Source organism: Hyperolius riggenbachi, chromosome 9 (assembly GCF_040937935.1).
Source record: "Hyperolius riggenbachi isolate aHypRig1 chromosome 9, aHypRig1.pri, whole genome shotgun sequence".
NCBI lineage: Eukaryota > Metazoa > Chordata > Amphibia > Anura > Hyperoliidae > Hyperolius > Hyperolius riggenbachi.
Genome location: NC_090654.1, coordinates 286,374,574 through 286,391,093, shown reverse-complemented (window position 1 = coordinate 286,391,093; position 16,520 = coordinate 286,374,574). Strand labels below are relative to the sequence as shown.

At 43.8% G+C, this 16,520-nt stretch overlaps 1 protein-coding gene across 1 annotated transcript in view; it reads left to right on the top strand.

Annotated features, from left to right (window-relative positions):
* Window positions 1-16,520, top strand: part of LOC137533360 (alpha-1-antiproteinase-like) — a 31,940-nt gene that overhangs the window by 4,484 nt on the left and 10,936 nt on the right. The window contains exons 2-3 of the mRNA XM_068254730.1: window positions 2,798-3,540; window positions 9,136-9,397. Coding sequence (XP_068110831.1) covers window positions 2,802-3,540; window positions 9,136-9,397 — 1,001 coding nt within the window. The 5' untranslated portion in view covers window positions 2,798-2,801. The remainder of the gene's footprint in view (window positions 1-2,797; window positions 3,541-9,135; window positions 9,398-16,520) is intronic.

Below are 16,520 nucleotides of genomic sequence, written 5' to 3'. Positions count from 1 at the left end.
GCCTCCGGAGCGCCCTCTAGTGGGCTTTCATGCAGCCAACTTTCAGTTGGCTGCATGAAATAGTTTTTTTTTTATTTAAAAAAAACCCTCCCGAAGCCGCCCTGGCGATCTTAATAGAACGCCAGGGTGGTTAAAAACTATAATGGCCGAAAACTGAAAAATAATAATTTTTTCCCACATTTTTTCCTATTTTCCCATTAATACACATTTAGAATAAAATAATTCTTGGCATAATGTCCCACCTAAAGAAAGCCTAATTGGTGGCGAAAAAAAACAAGATATAGTTCATTTAATTGTGATAAGTAATAATAAAGTTATAGACGAATGAATGGAGGGAGCGCTGAAAGGTGAAAATTGCTCTGGTGCTCAGGGGGTAAAACCTCTCAGTGGGGAAGTGGTTAAAATACTCTAGTCCAAAATTTCTGTTGTTTTTTTTAGTTTGTACTAGCGTGCATGCAACACTGCTTGTGAGGTGCAGCAAGCCTGGACTGAATAGGGCAAGATAAGGACAAACGTTTGCAATTCACTTGGTTTACTAAGTTTTCTCCTAGGTGATATTTTCAACTTGGCCCGTATACAATTCACTTTTTCACCTGAGTTTTCTCCTAGGAGAACATTTTTCATCTTTGATTTAAAATAACTTTTTAGTACTTTGCAATGGAAAAAAAAAAGTATCAAAAAGTAGGTAAAAAATACTATCAAAATTATTTTGAATATTTATTTTCTTTGCTGGTGGTTTAAATGAGATTTTATTGGCAAGTTTTAAAATATCACCTAGGAGAAAACGTAACTCAGGTGAAAACGTGAATTGCATACGGACCCCTTGTCAATAAAATATTTTTAAAACACCAGCAAACAACAATATACTCAAAATATTTTTATAGCACTTTTTCCCCTACTTTTTGGTACTTTTTAAGTGCTGAAAAGTCATTTTAAGTACAAGATGAAAAAATATCTCCTAGGAGAAAACTCCAGAGAAAAAAGTGAATTGCATGTAGCCCTCTTCACCTGAGTTTTCTCCTAGGTACCGTAATATTTTTAAATTTGTCAATAAAATGCATTTTAAGCCACCAGAAAGCAAGATAATACGCAAAATACATTTGATAGTAGTTTTCAACTACTTTTTGGTACTATAGTAGAAAGTGCTGAAAAGTTGTTTTAAATTAAAGATTCAGGCCCATATGCAATTCCATTTTTCACCTGAGTTTTCTCCTAAGTGAAATTTTGAAAGTTGTCAATAAAATGACTTTTAAACCATCAACAAGCATAAAAATGCTCAAAATAATTTTGATAGTACTTTTTACCTACTTTTTGATACTTTTTTTCCATTGGAAAGTGGTAAAATATTATATTAAATCGAAGATGAAAATTTTTCTCTCGTAGGAGAAAACTCAGCTGAAAAATTGAATTGCATATGGCCCTAAATATTATCTCCTAGGAGAAAACTCAGGTGAAAAAGTGAATTGCATATGGGCCTCTGGCCCATTTGCAATTCACTTTTTCACCTGAGTTTTCTCCTAAGAGATCATTTTTCATCTTTGATTTAAAATAGCTTTCCAGCACTTTTCAACTAAAAACGTACCAAAAAGTAGATGAGAAGGCACTATCAAATGTATTTTGCGTATTATCTGGCTTTCTGGTGGCTTAAAATGCATTTTATTGACAAATTTAAAAATATCACTTAGGAGAAAACTCAGGTGAAAAATGTAATTGCATATGGGCCTCTGTCTTACTGGTCTCTCCCTACCTCTCTCTTCCCCCCACACATACTGGGCCATATGCAATTAACTATTTCTCCTGAGTTTTCACCTAGGAGATCATATTTCATCTTCGATTTAAAATAACTTTTCAGCACTTTGTAATTGAAAAAGTACCAAAAACTAGTTGAAAAAGTTCATTCAAAATTATTTTGAGTGTTTTGTTGCTTGTTGGTGGTTTAGAAGGCGATTTATTGACAAGTTTGAAAATATCACCCAGGAGAAAACTCAGGAGAAAAGGTTAATTGCATATGGGCCACTTTCTCCTCTCTATTTCCCTATTTCTCTCTCTGGCCCATTACACTTTCACTTTTTAATACTTGGTTGCAAATCCTTTGCAGTCAATTACGACCTGAAGTCTGGAACGCACAGACCTCACCAGACGCTGGTCTCATCCCTGGTGATGCTCTGCCAGGCCTCTACTGCAACTGTCTTCAGTTCCTGCTTGTACTTGGGGCATTTTCCCTTCAGTTTTGTCTTCAGCAAGAGAAATGCATAAAATCTTCTAAAAAACAGTTTAAAAATGAAAAGGGTAACGAGGTTTCTTACCTCAATAACGAAATCTTTATATCATATAAAAGATTTTTATTGAAAAAGGAGCCGAAAACTTGAATAAGTACTATCAAATTTATTTTGAGTATTGTCAAGGGCATTTTATGACACTTGACCCATATTCTAGGTGATATTTTCATACCTTGTTAATAAAATGCCTTTTAAGCCACCAGCTGGCAAAAAAAACAAAACTTTAAATTGCCAAATGATAAAAAAGTTATTTTAAAGAGAAGATAAAGAAATGATCACTTAGGAGAAAACTTAGGAGAGTTGCATGTGGGCCTCTGTGTCTCCGCCTCCCTATTTCTCTCTCCGCCTCTCACACACTCTCCTCTAGGGACAAAATGAAAGATACTGTTTATTTACATAGTTGATTTTTTTTCTTTTATTTACTCTATGTCATGAAATATGTAAAAAAAAAAAGCATCTATACTTTAAAAAAAAATTAAAATAAACTGTAGATGTTACCATTTTCCATTTTTTTATAGGAAGATGAAGGCCCTCCTGTACCTGGGTTTAAGTGTAGCTCTGTTGTACACCTTGGTCTTCGCTGACAGTTATAAAGGCCCAGGCAGAAGTCGCAGCCACAAAGATGATCATGAGAAGAAAGGAGGTCGACCCCATCATGAGCATCATCGCCGTCACCATGACCATCACCATGGCCGTCACCATGGCCGTCACCATCGCCACAGGCACCACTACTATCTCAATGAAACTTCGGCCTGCCACAAAATAGCTCCAGGAAATGCTAAATTTGCATTTGAATTTTTTAAAGAGTTGGCAGCAGACCATCCATCAGAAAATATTGTCTTCTCCCCAGTCAGCATATCAACGGCATTGGCTCTCCTCTCCCTTGGTGCCAAGACTAACACCCATAACCAGATCATAGAGGGCATTGGATTCAATACCTCGGAGACCCCCGAGAAGGACATCAAAGAGGGTTTCCACCATCTCCAGCATATGCTGAATGATGATGAGAGCGAGCTGAGCCTTGAGAGCGGAAATGGTCTCTTTATAAGCAAGACATGGACGATCCTTGACCAGTTCATAGAGGAGGCCAAGAATGTCTATGATTCTGAGACCTTCTCAGTAGACTTCCAGGATAACGAAGAGGCCAAGAAGCTAATCAACACTTACGTTGAAGAGAAGACCGGAGGAATGATCCCGGAGGTGCTGAGCAGTGTAGCCAAGAATGCAGCTTTGGTTCTTGTTAATTTTATTTATTTTAAAGGTATGTCATCAAGCTACTTTGGTATATAAGATACATACAAAGATCAAGTCATTGTAAGGCAAATAAATAATTAATTGTGATATACTGATATACTGAAAATAATGTAATACATAAAATTGCTTAAAGCCAACCTGAACTCAGAATTTCCTCTCTGCTCTAAAAGATAAACACAACATCATAAAAATAACCTTTACTGAAAAACATTTCTTTGTTACAGCTGATACAAATCCTTCAATAAATCTGCAGTGTGTCTACTTCTTGCTTTCATGAAAGCATACATAGGGTTAACATCCATTGTTTACAAATTAGCTGCTCTGTCGTGGCAGCCAGCTGACACAGCTGAGAGATCAAATTACAGTGGTGAATAGCAACAGATGAGGAAGACTTAGACAGGCTAAACTCACTAAATACATACAGGGTGCATTTCTCTATGTTTTCGTTCTGTCCTGTGCAAGAGTTCAGGTCGACTTTAATATATACATTACTTTATAAATTATTTAGTGAGTGTTTGCACAGTGTATAATCTTTACTCACCCCGATTTGCATTATGAGATTTATTACAGATGGCAAAAAATTTTTGTCCCGTCAGGTGTATCTCTATGGATTGTTTGTTTACTGATATTTCTGAAAGCCAGTGAAAGTAATTCAGGGTCTCCCAGAATGCTCCTGGAGAATAATTCGGCATAGCTAATCAGCCTAGGCTAAACATCACTGGGAGGGCGGGGCTAAAATCCAATATACAGCAATATGTAGCAATAGGAAGTGTTTCTGATGCTTCAACCAGGATAATTCATATAAAAGTCGGTATTCTGAATAATTTAACACAATCTACTATATGTCGCTATGGGGTTTCTTGAAATTTCCCTTTATAATTACCTGCATGAGTTCATGTACATTGAAGGGGGACTCCCTGTGGGCAACAGTAATGATGCATGTGTATGTAGCATTAGGCCCCGTTCACACTGCACGCGTTTCCAGCCACGTTTTGGAAACGCGTGCAGGAGGCCGACACGCATGACATCAGACAGTGCATAGAGCGCAATGTCTGATGTTCACACTGCATGCGTTCCGGACCTGTGCGGTCCGGGAACGCATGCTGCACACATTTTTTGCCAAAACGCATGGCTGTCCCATTCACTTTTCAGTGATGGAATCAGCCACGCAACGCATACAAACGCGGATGGAGTGCGTTCGTACGAGTTGCGTTCCGCGTGCGTGCCCGTCCGCGTTTGTAATGTGAACGGGGCCTAACTGTAAAGAACACCTTTTGAAAGAGAAACTGTAACCCAGGATAGAACTTCATCCCAATCAGTAGCTGATACCCCCTTTCCCATGAGGAATCTTTACCTTTTCTCTAATAGATCATCTGTGTGGCTGATATTGTGGTGAAACCCCTCCCACAGTGTGATGTCAGCACCAAGGTACTTACATCACACCGTGGGAGCCGTGTTGCATTGTGGGAAATAACAGTTGTTTCCAGCTGCCAAAAAAGCAGCATCTCCTTCCACAGACATCACCTGCCAGCAGCAAAGATGTCATCACCAGTGATAACTGTCAGAATGTAAAGAATTTACAGTGAGCAAACACTGACTAAGGGCTCATTCACACTATGAGCATTTGCTGATTTTTTTTAAGCGCTAGAGATTTTGAAAACCGCCCTAAAAGCGCTTGTGCAATGATTTCCTATAAGTGTGTTCACCTCAATGCCAACTCACTGCTAGACCCACTCCAATCTGGATTTCGGCCTGCCCACTCAACCGAAACTGCTCTCACCAAAGTGGTCAACGACCTTGCCTTAGCTAAAGCTGAAGGTAAATACTCCATTCTCCTCCTCCTTGACCGGTCAGCAACTTTTGACACAGTAGATCATCCCCTACTCCTCCAGTCCCTCCAGTCCTTGGGCATTCACGATCTCGCCCTGTCCTGGCTTTCATCCTACCTCTCCAACCGCTCCTTCACGACCGCCTTCAATGAGTCCTCTTCCACCCCCAACCACCTATCGGTGGGAGTTCCCCAAGGTTCGGTCCTTGGCCCCCTACTGTTCACCCTATACACATCCTCCATTGGCAAGGTTATCTCCTCCATGGGTTTTAACTATCATCTGTATGCAGATGACACCCAGATCTACCTCCACACCCCTGACGTATCCACCACTACCATGGACAAGGTCTCCTCCTGCCTATCAGCCATCTCCTCCTGGATGTCCGCTAGGTTCCTGAAACTACATCTAGACAAAACGGAATTTATGATCTTCCCACCCCGGCCATCCACGAACCTCCCAGATGTGCATGTCACTGTTAACCACACTACCATTCGCCCTACCTCTCAAGCCCGCTGTCTGGGTGTCACCCTGGATTCCGCACTCTCCTTCACTTCCCACATCCAAAACCTCACAAAGTCCTGCAACTTCCACCTTCGTAACATCTGTAAGATTCGCCCTTTCCTGACCTCTGCCACCACCAAACTCCTCATCCATGCCCTCATAATTTCCCGCCTTGACTACTGCAATGCCCTGCTGTCTGGTCTCCCTATGACCCGAACAGCCCCACTGCAGTCCATCATGAATGCGGCAGCCAGAATTATCCACTGCTCCCATCGCTCCACCACGGCGGATCCCCTCCTAGAATCCCTCCACTGGCTTCCTATCCAGTCCAGAATCAGATTCAAGATACTGTGTCTGACCTACAAATCTGTCCACAAAACCTGTCCAACCTACATTTCCGATCTTACTCAGAGGTACACACCTAGCCGCTCACTCCGCTCTTCCAATGAACTTCGCCTAACCGCCCCCCGAATCACCCAGTCCCATGCACGCCTCCAGGACTTCTCAAGAGCTGCTCCAACACTATGGAACTCCCTACCTCCACCCATTAGGGCAGCCCCCTCCTTCAACATCTTCAAGAAAGCCCTCAAAACTCACCTTTTCACTCTGGCCTACTATCCTTCACAAGTGCTCTAAACCTACAGCTGAACTCTGGTCCCCTACCATTCGTGTCCTTACCTCTCCCTCTAGATTGTAAGCCTTTGGGCAGGGTCCTCCTCCTTTTGTGTCCAACCTGATCATGCGCCTCCATTACTGTGAACCCATGCTATGCATCTGAGTGAACCTAACTTGCCTAATCTCCATGCTCCATCCAGTGACTGACTAAGCATTACCTTGTACTCATACTGTGCTGTGTGATCTCCATGCTCCATCCAGTGACTAAGCATTACCTTGTACTCATACTGTGCTGTGTGATCTCCATGCTCCATCCAGTGACTAAGCATTACCTTGTACTCATACTGTGCTGTGTGATCTCCATGCTCCATCCAGTGACTAAGCATTACCTGGTACTCATACTGTGCTGTGCGATCTCCATGCTCCCCTCCAGTGACTAAGCATTACCTTGTACTCATACTGTGCTGTGTGATCTCCATGCTCCCCTCCAGTGACTAAGCATTATTGTACTCATACTGTGCTGTGTGATCTCCATGCTCCCATCCAGTGACTAAGCATTACCTTGTACTAATACTGTGCTGTGTGATCTGGTTTTCTTGTATTCCTGTATTGTCATATTGCTGTATGTCACCCCTAAATATTGTCTGTAACCTAAATTAATGTCCAGCGCTGCGTAATATGTTGGCGCTTTATAAATACAATAAATAATAATAATAATAATAATAATGTAAGCGTTTCAATTTTCTTGAAATCGCAAACGCACTACATGTACCATTTTCTGAGCACTTTAGCTCACTGAAAGGTATAGGGCAATCTCAAAGCACCTGAAAAAGTGTAGCGATTTCCCAAACACTTTTATGAATAAATACATTGTATTCCTTTCCAGGTTAAAGAGTTCACTTCCTGACTGACGTCAGGAAGTAAATAAAATTGGGAAAAGTGCTGTAGAAATCACAGTATAAAGCACTCAGTGTTTGCGATAGCACTGGCAATTTATAATGTGAATTAAGCACTTTTTTCATTATGTTATTTTCACTGCAGTTCCTCTTTAAAGAGAATCTGTATTGTTAAAATCGCACAAAAGTAAACATACCAGTGCGTTAGGGGACATCTCCTATTCCCCTCTGTCACAATTTCGCCGCTCCCCGCCGCATTAAAAGTGGTTAAAAACAGTTTTAAAAAGTTTGTTTATAAACAAACAAAATGGCCACCAAAACAGGAAGTAGGTTGATGTACAGTATGTCCACACATAGAAAATACATCCATACACAAGCAGGCTGTATACAGCATTCCTTTTGAATCTCAAGAGATCATTTGTGTGTTTCTTTCCCCCCTGAGGGGGGAGTGCATAGCAGAACCACAACACTGAAGAACTTGGCAGCCTTCCAGACACAGGCTGACAAGTCTGACAAGGGAAAGATATATTGATTTATTACAGAGACTGTGATAGTACAAAGTGCTGCAGTAAGCCAGAACACATTAGAATAGCTTTTGGAACTTGTAGGATGATAAAAAACAGGATGCAATTTTTGTTACGGAGTCTCTTTAAAGGATACCGGAGGTGACATGTGACATGATGAGATAGACATGTGTATGTACAGTGCCTAGCACACTAATAACTATGATGTGTTCCTTTTTCTTCTTTCTCTGCCTAAAAGAGTTAAATATCAGGTATGTAAGTGGCTGACTCAATCCTGACTCAGACAGGAAGTGACTGAAATGAAGATTCTCCCCTTTTTATCTCTTTCTTGCTCTCAGAAGCCATTTACTGCTAGGAAAGTGTTTTATTGTTGGAATTTCTTATCAGTGAGGGTCACACTGTAGTCACTTCCTGTCTGTGTCAGGACTGAGTCAGCCACTTACATACCTAATATTTAACTCTTTCCGGCAGAGAAAGAAAAAAAGGAACACGGCCTAGTTATTTGTGTGCTAGGCACTGTACATACACATGTCTATCTCATTATGTCACATGTCAGTTCTGGTATCCTTTAAATTGATTAAATACATGATGTCCTCCTGAATTAGGCATAAAAAGATAATTCACCAAGCTTTTAGGTTGGCCTTGAATGTTCAGAATTGGAATACATTTTGGAATGAAAGCTATTGAAAGTCTTTTCTCATTGCCTGCCGGGTCCACAGGTCCCCCTCCCCTTCCTCTTGTGCAGTGCTTACATAAACATCTATCCAACAGCGTGTGTCTCTCTCCCCTGCCGGGCTCTCTCCCCTGTGTCTTTTCTCCAGGAGCTCTCTTTACGGCACAATCTCTTTTCCAAGTTCCGTAAGCTTAGTTTGTCTAACCCACTTTTGTAAACCTCTTTTACTTTTATTTAGTGGCCTGTTGTTGAACCCTTTCTAAAACTCCATTATCTCCTATAACACAATCCCCCAAACTGTATTTTATGTTCCCGACATGGTTTTGCAAGTAATTTATGTTGAATACAGAAGTCTCATATTTATTTACTTATCCTATACATACCAACATTTTGTTTGCTTTTCTTGCTGCTCCTTGGAATTGAACATTGATACAGTTGTTTAGCATGTCCATTTCCTAAATTGTTTGCCTAAACTGTATTACATTTAGTTAATATGGAATTTTGCCAGTCACAAACTCATTCAATTCCTGAACTCATTATTATTATTATTATTATTATTATTAGGAAATTGGGAATCTCCTTTTGAGGAGAAATGGACCGAGGAGGACGATTTTCACGTCAGCGACACAGAAACGGTGAAGGTTCCATTTATGTGGAAAAGCGACTCTTTCAAGATGGCGAACCTGAAAGATGCCACGGTGGTTTCTCTTCCCTACACAGGAAACGCTTCCGCCTTGTTCATTCTACCCAGCGAAGGGAAACTGCAAGAAGTGGAAGCTAATTTAAAAGATATAGTGAAGAAGTTTAGAAAAGTGAATTGGAATGAGTAAGAGAGCCTTGCTGTGAAACTATTTAATTATTAAGTATGGAAAGCTACCCTTTTTGCCATATTTAGAAACACATTTCCAGTTTACACTTCCTAATGCAAAGTTTCAGGAAACATTGTAATTCATTTCATTTGTTACCATAATCAGGAACCATAATTTTTGCGTAATTTCGCGCCAAATAAAGCGGTTAATAGCAAAGCCCTCCATACATGCTATCGCCACCAAAATTTCTACGTATGTTAAAGGACTTCCGAGGCCAAATCACCCAAAAAAGTTAATTACCTGCATCATCTTTTAAGGCACGGAGGACGCCGTCCGCGCCCTCCGTGCCGATCCGCCGGGTTGGCCCTAGAGCTGTGCAGCCGCACTCGCGACTATGCGGACTGCGCAGCCATGGCCAGATCAAGCAGCCATTTTAGGAGAGGCAGGAGAGCCTGACCCGGGCCGTGGGGTCGGGAGCCGGCCCGGGGGGCTAATGAGCGGGAGGACCCGGCGGATCAGCACGGAGGGCACGGACGGCGTCCTCCGTGCCTTAAAAGATGATGCAGGTAATTAACTTTTTTTGGGTCATTTGGCCTTGGAAGTCCTTTAAGGTTTAACACTAGAAAGAAATAAAAAAAACATTTTTAAAAAAAGACCTTATAGTTTTTAAGAAAATACATGTAATAATGAAAAGGAAAAATATTTTTAAACATTTTTATGTGTTTAAAACACATTTTTCCTTTGCAGTTTTAAAATTGATTTTCTCAAAAACAATCCTTTGACTTCTTCCCACTATTCCCCTTAAAGCGGACCCAAACCAAACATTTTTTTAATTCAGAATATTTAGTTGCACCACTCTGACACATACAAATATAAATAAACACTCCTTCAAGCCTATGAGCATTTCAGTGCATGCTTTTCAGCCTTCTCTTTCCATAACTAGGGTTATACAGGTGGCAGCCATTAGCAATTCCTCCTTTGCTGGACACCATCTACTCCACCAGTCTGCCGGATTCTGTCCCGGCAATATGAAAGGAAGGGAGGGGTTTCTCCAATAAATTTAAAATATTTTATATTTGTCATCATGCCGCTTAAAAAAGGCTGTTATTTATTATTATAATTTAGAAAATAGATTTTATTTCTGAAATCTTGTATTTTTAGTTTCGGTCCACTTTAAAGGGAACCAGAGAGGTTGGGGGGAAGCTTTTATACATACCTGGGGCTTCCTCCACCCTCATACGCACGGATTGCTCCCAAACCGCCGTCCTTTGCTGCCTGGATCTGCCGGTACTGGATCCCGTCATGGCCGCGAGTCGGACAATCGGCCGGCAGACGCGGCCAAATGTCCGCATCACACGGGGCTCCCTCCATACACATACGCATGAGGCTGCCTACTGCGCAGCGTCATGCGTACGAGTATGGAGGGAGCCCCTGTGATGCGGACAATTGTCCGCGTCTGCCAGAAGTGACGGGACCCGGTACTGCCGATCCAGGAAGCGGAGGATGGCGGCGTGGGAGCGATCCAGGCTTATGGGGCTGGAAGAAGCCCCAGGTATGTATAAAATCTTGTTCTATTTTTTCAGCCCGTTCCTCTCTGGTTCCCTTTAACATACTCATACTCAGTGACAATAGCATGTATGGGAGCTTTGCTATTAAACTCGATTAAAATCGATTGAATTTTAGATTCCTAATTACATATGGACGTAATTGCGAAAATGTATGTGTGTGTTTTAAAGGGATACTGTAGGGGGGTCGGGAGAAAATGAGTTGAAGTTACCCGGGGCTTCTAATGGTCCCCCACAGACATCCTGTGCCCGTGCAGCCACTCCCCAATGCTCCAGCCTCGCCTCTGGTTCACTTCTGGAATTTCAGACTTTAAAGTCTGAAAACCACTGCGCCTGCGTTGCCATATCCTCACTCCCGCTGATGGCACCAGGAGCGTACTGCGCAGGCCCAGTATGGTCTGTGCCTGCGCCGTGCGCTCCTGGTGACATCAGAGTAAGCGAGGACACGGCAACGCAGGCGCAGTGATTTTCAGACTTTAAAGTCTGAAATTCCAGAAGTGAACTGGAGGCGGGGCTGGAGCATAGGTGAGTGGCTGCGTGGGCACAGGATGCCTGCGTGGGACCATTAGAAGCCCCGGGTAACTTCAACTCATTTTCCCCCGACCCCCTACAGTATCCCTTTAAGGTACGTACACACGTCCAACTTTTTCAAACTACTTGTCGTTTGAACGACAAGTTGGACACGTATACGTGCTGTTGAGCGACCGATAACAGCCGGTTTGCCTGATCTGCTTAGCGGTTCATTGGACCAACTGTCATTCAAACGACTGTTAGGTCCGTACATGTGTACAAATGACTCTTAAGGTGGCCATACACTGGTCGATTTGCCATCAGATCAACCAACAGAGAGATCCCTCTCTGATCGAATCTGCCTTTACTGCAAACAGGTTGTGAATCGATTTTAGCATGACACCGATCACAGTCTGTGGAGCTGCCGCCCCCTGCATACATTACCTGCTCGGGCCGGCGCGACTCCCCCAGTCTCCGCTGTCTTCTTCTCCGCGCTGGTCTCCGGGTCCGGCTGGCTGCTTCACTGAACTTCCTGTCCGGGGGAAGTTTAAACAGTAGAGGGCGCTCTACTGTTTAAACTTCCTGCTGGGACAGAAAGTTCAGTGAAGCTGGAGCCCGGAGCGAAGAAGAGGACAGCGGAGAGAGCGGGGACTCGCGCCGGCTGGAGCAGGTAATGTATTGCTGCTGTATTGCATCGGTCGTCGGGCATTCAAATGCCGCTATTGATGCACTCCAGACCCGCCGGCGATCGAGCAAAATCTTCCGCACGGACAGATCGACGAGAATTGACTGCAGTTTGCCACAAGCCATGTGGGGGACACAGCAACCATGTGGAAGAAGGTGCTCTGGTCAGATGAGACCAAAATGCAACTTTTTGGCCAAAATGCAAAACGCTTTGTGTGGCGGAAAACTAACATTGCACATCACTCTGAACACACCAGCCCCACTGTCAAATATGGTGGTGGCAGCATCATGCTCGGGGGGTGCTTCTCTTCAGCAGGGACAGGGAAGCGTGTTAAAACGCATTTTTTTCATGCGTTAATGGTCGTATTCGCGCGATAAATTTGCGTTATCGCACTAATACGAACGTTAACACGCGGAAAAAATCGCTTTAATGCCGAACGCAAATTTTTGCACGCAGTGACCATTTTTTCACGCGAAACCCATTTTCATGTGAAAACACGCTAAAACGCGCGAAATGCCATGCTAACAGCCGTGCTAACAGTTAGCACCGTTTTGTGAATCAAGCCCCTGATGTTTAACTCTTGCAGGCAGAGAAAGAAAAAAAAGAAACACAGCATAGTTATTTGTATGCTAGGCACTGAAGATACACATGTCTATCTCATCATGTCACATGTCACTTTGGGTATCCTTAACCTCTTCAGGACCATAGCTTACACCCCCCTAGAGACCAGGCTATTTTTTTCAATTTAGGCCACTGTATCTTTAAGGCCTTGCTGCAGGGTCATACAACCTAGCACACAAGTCATCCCCCCCCCCCCCATTTCTGATCCTTTCCGGCATGTTGGGGGGGGGGGGGTTTATTTATTTGTAATTAGTTTTTTTTAACCTCCCTGGCGTTCTATTAAGATCGCCAGGGCGGCTGCGGGAGGGTTTTTTTTAAATTAAAAAAAAACTATTTCATGCAGCCAACTGAAAGTTGGCTGCATGAAAGCCCACTAGAGGGCGCTCCGTATGCGCACTTCCGATCGCCTCCGGCGATCAGAAGTAACAGGGAAGGCCGCGATGAGCAGCCTTCCTTGTTTCGCTTTCCTCATCGCCATGGCGACGAGCGGAGTGACGTCATCCGATCCAGCCCTTAGTGCTGGCCAGAACTGTTTGTTCCGGCTGCGCTGGGCTCGGGCGGCTGGAACGATTGATTTCACACTGAAATCGATCGTTCTGTCAGCGTTTGTGCTATGATTTCACAGCAGATTCGAACACAGTGATTGAATCTGCTGTATAAAATCGTTAGGTGTATGGGCCCCTTTAGTCAGTTGTCCAACTAATAGAAGTTCAAACAAGTCGTTTGATCAGTCATTTATTCTAGTCCATTGTTCTACCCAGTCCATTGTCCATTATCAAGTTGGTTAAATTACATGTAAATTAGGTAAATTAGCATATCAGCCACTTTGTTGGTCAGTGTGTACATGACATTGTTTGAACTACTTGAAAAGTTGCAAGCAACCAGTCTTTCAGACAAGTCGGACGACAAGTTGTTCGAGAAAGTTGGACATGTACGCACATTTATAGTTGTATTTCTTATCAGTGAGGGTCACACTGTAGTCTGACCCAGTCCTGACCCAGACAGGAACTGCCATTTACATACCTGGGGCTTGATTCACAAAATGGTGCTAACTGTTAGCACGCTGTGAAAAGTGTTTTGTGTGAAATTTCGCATGATAACAGTTAAAAATTTAATTTTAATTTTTTCATGCGTTAATGGTCGTATTCGCGTGATAAATTTGCGTTATCGCACTAATACGAACGCTAACACGCGAAAAAATCGCGTTAATGCCGAATGCAAATTTTTGCACGCAGTGACCATTTTTTCACGCGAAACCCATTTTCATGTGAAAACGCGCTAAAACGCGCGAAATGCCATGCTAACAGCCGTGCTAACAGTTAGCACTGTTTTGTGAATCAAGCCCCTGATGTTTAACTCTTGCAGGCAGAGAAAGAAAAAAAAGAAACACAGCATAGTTATTTGTATGCTAGGCACTGTACATACACATGTGTATCTCATCATGTCACATGTCACTTTGGGTATCCTTAACCTCTTCAGGACCATAGCTTACACCCCCTTTGAGACCAGGCTATTTTTTTCAATTTAGGCCACTGTATCTTTAAGGCCTTGCTGCAGGGTCATACAACCTAGCACACAAGTCATCCCCCCCCATTTCTAAACCTTTCCGGCATGTTGGGGGGGGGGGGGGCGTTATTTATTTGTAATTATTTTTTTTTTAACCTCCCTGGCGTTCTATTAAGATCGCCAGGGCGGCTGCGGGAGGGTTTTTTTTAAATAAAAAAAAAACTATTTCATGCAGCCAACTGAAAGTTGGCTGCATGAAAGCCCACTAGAGGGCGCTCCGTATGCGCACTTCCGATCGCCTCCGGCGATCAGAAGTAACAGGGAAGGCCGCGATGAGCGGCTTACCTTGTTTCGCTTTCCTCGTCGCCATGGCGACGAGCGGAGTGACGTCATCTGATCCAGCCCTTAGCGCTGGCCAGAACTGTTTGTTCCGGCTGCGCTGGGCTCGGGCGGCTGGGGGGACCCTCTTTCGCCGCTGCACGCGGCGGATCACCGCGCTGCGGCGGCAATCAGGTAGCACGCGTGGCTGCGTGTGCTCCTTTTTATTTGATAGAAATCGGTCCAACCGATTTATTTGATAGAAATCCTCCTGCGCAGGTTACCCCGAGCTGAGCTCAAGATAACCGGCAAGGAGGTTAAAATGTCACCTCTTTAAATTATTTTTCCCCTCCCCCCACCAGCCAATCACAGCGATCGGCTGTCATATGAATCAGCCTATGACAGCCGATCTCTTCTGTGCCTCCCAGGGGGACGACTGTACCCAGTACAGCGTTGCAGTAGATCGCAGCGCTGTACAATGTAAATAGACAGCGGTTTCACTATCTAACTTCTCCTAGCGGCGATCGCACAATCTCCTGCATAACCCCGCCCCAGGACTGCACGCCAATTGGCGTTGAGCGGTCCTAGGGGATGCCGCCGCATCCATGCCAATTGGCGTGGAGCGCTTGGCAAGCTGTTAAAGCTTCTGCATTTGATCAGTCCAATTCCTAGCTGCATAAATGTGCCTAAAATGAACATAACATTTGCATCAATGTTATTTGCTCTTAGTATCCCATTAACTGTTATTATTATTATTTATTGTATTTATAAAGCGCCAACATATTACACAGCGCTGCGCAATAGATAAATGGGTTACCATACAAGGTAGGACCTGCAGGAAACTCAACAAAACAAGATCATGCAAATGATTTGATAACATTACAGTGTCATAGGTCAAAATAGAGACTGTTCTAGTCCATAAGAGGGGTGATTGACAGTAAGATTGCATAATCAAGCTGGAAACACTAGGGGGAGGGCCCTGCCAGAGGCTTACAATCTAAAGGGTGGGGGTGGAGACAATAGGTGCATCTGTTAAGAGGGTGTCCAATAGAGTGTAATATGGTGCTGGTGTAGGGGGGTATGCGAGCATGAAAAGGTGAGTCTTGAGGGCTTGTTTGAAGGTATTAAAGGTGGGGGCGAGTCTGATGGCTGGTGGGAGCGAGTTCCAGAGAGTGGGGGCAGCCCTAGTGAAGTCCTGCAATAGTGCATGGGAGTGAGATATGCATGGTGCGACTAGGCGCGGGTCATAGGAGGATCGGAGGGGGCGGGCTGGTATGTGCCTGTGGACAAGATCAGAGATGTAGGTCGGACAGGTCTTGTGCACTGATTTGTAGGCCAAGCACAGGATTTTGAAATTGATCCTAAAGCTGATGGGGAGCCAGTGTAGTGCTTTACAGAGCAGAGTTGTAGAGGCGCTGCGGTGAGAAGAATGTATCAGTCTGGCTGCCGCATTCATTACCAATTGAAGTGGGGCAGTATGGTTAGAGGGGAGGCCAGACAAAAGAGAATTGCAGTAGTCTAGGCGGGAGATGACAAGGGCGTGGATAAGGAGTTTAGTGGTGTCAGGGCACAGGTAGGAGCGGATCCTGGAGATGTTGCTGAGGTGGAAGTTGCAGGATCGGGCAATACTTTGGATGTGGGGTGTAAAGGAAAGTGCAGAGTCCAGGGTAACACCTAGACGGACGGCAGGCTTGGGAGGTAGGGCGGATGGTAGTATTTTCGATAGTGATGTGTAAATCTGGGAGGGGTACAGCTGTGCTGGGTGGTAATATCAGAAGCTCAGTCTTGTCACAATTAAGCTTCAGGAAGCTGGCGGCCATCCAGGAGGAAATGGATGTGAGGCAGGCAGAGACTTTGTCCATGGTGGAGGAGGAGAGATCTGGGGTGTGGAGGTATATCTGGGTGTCATCGGCATACAGGTGGTAATTGAAGCCC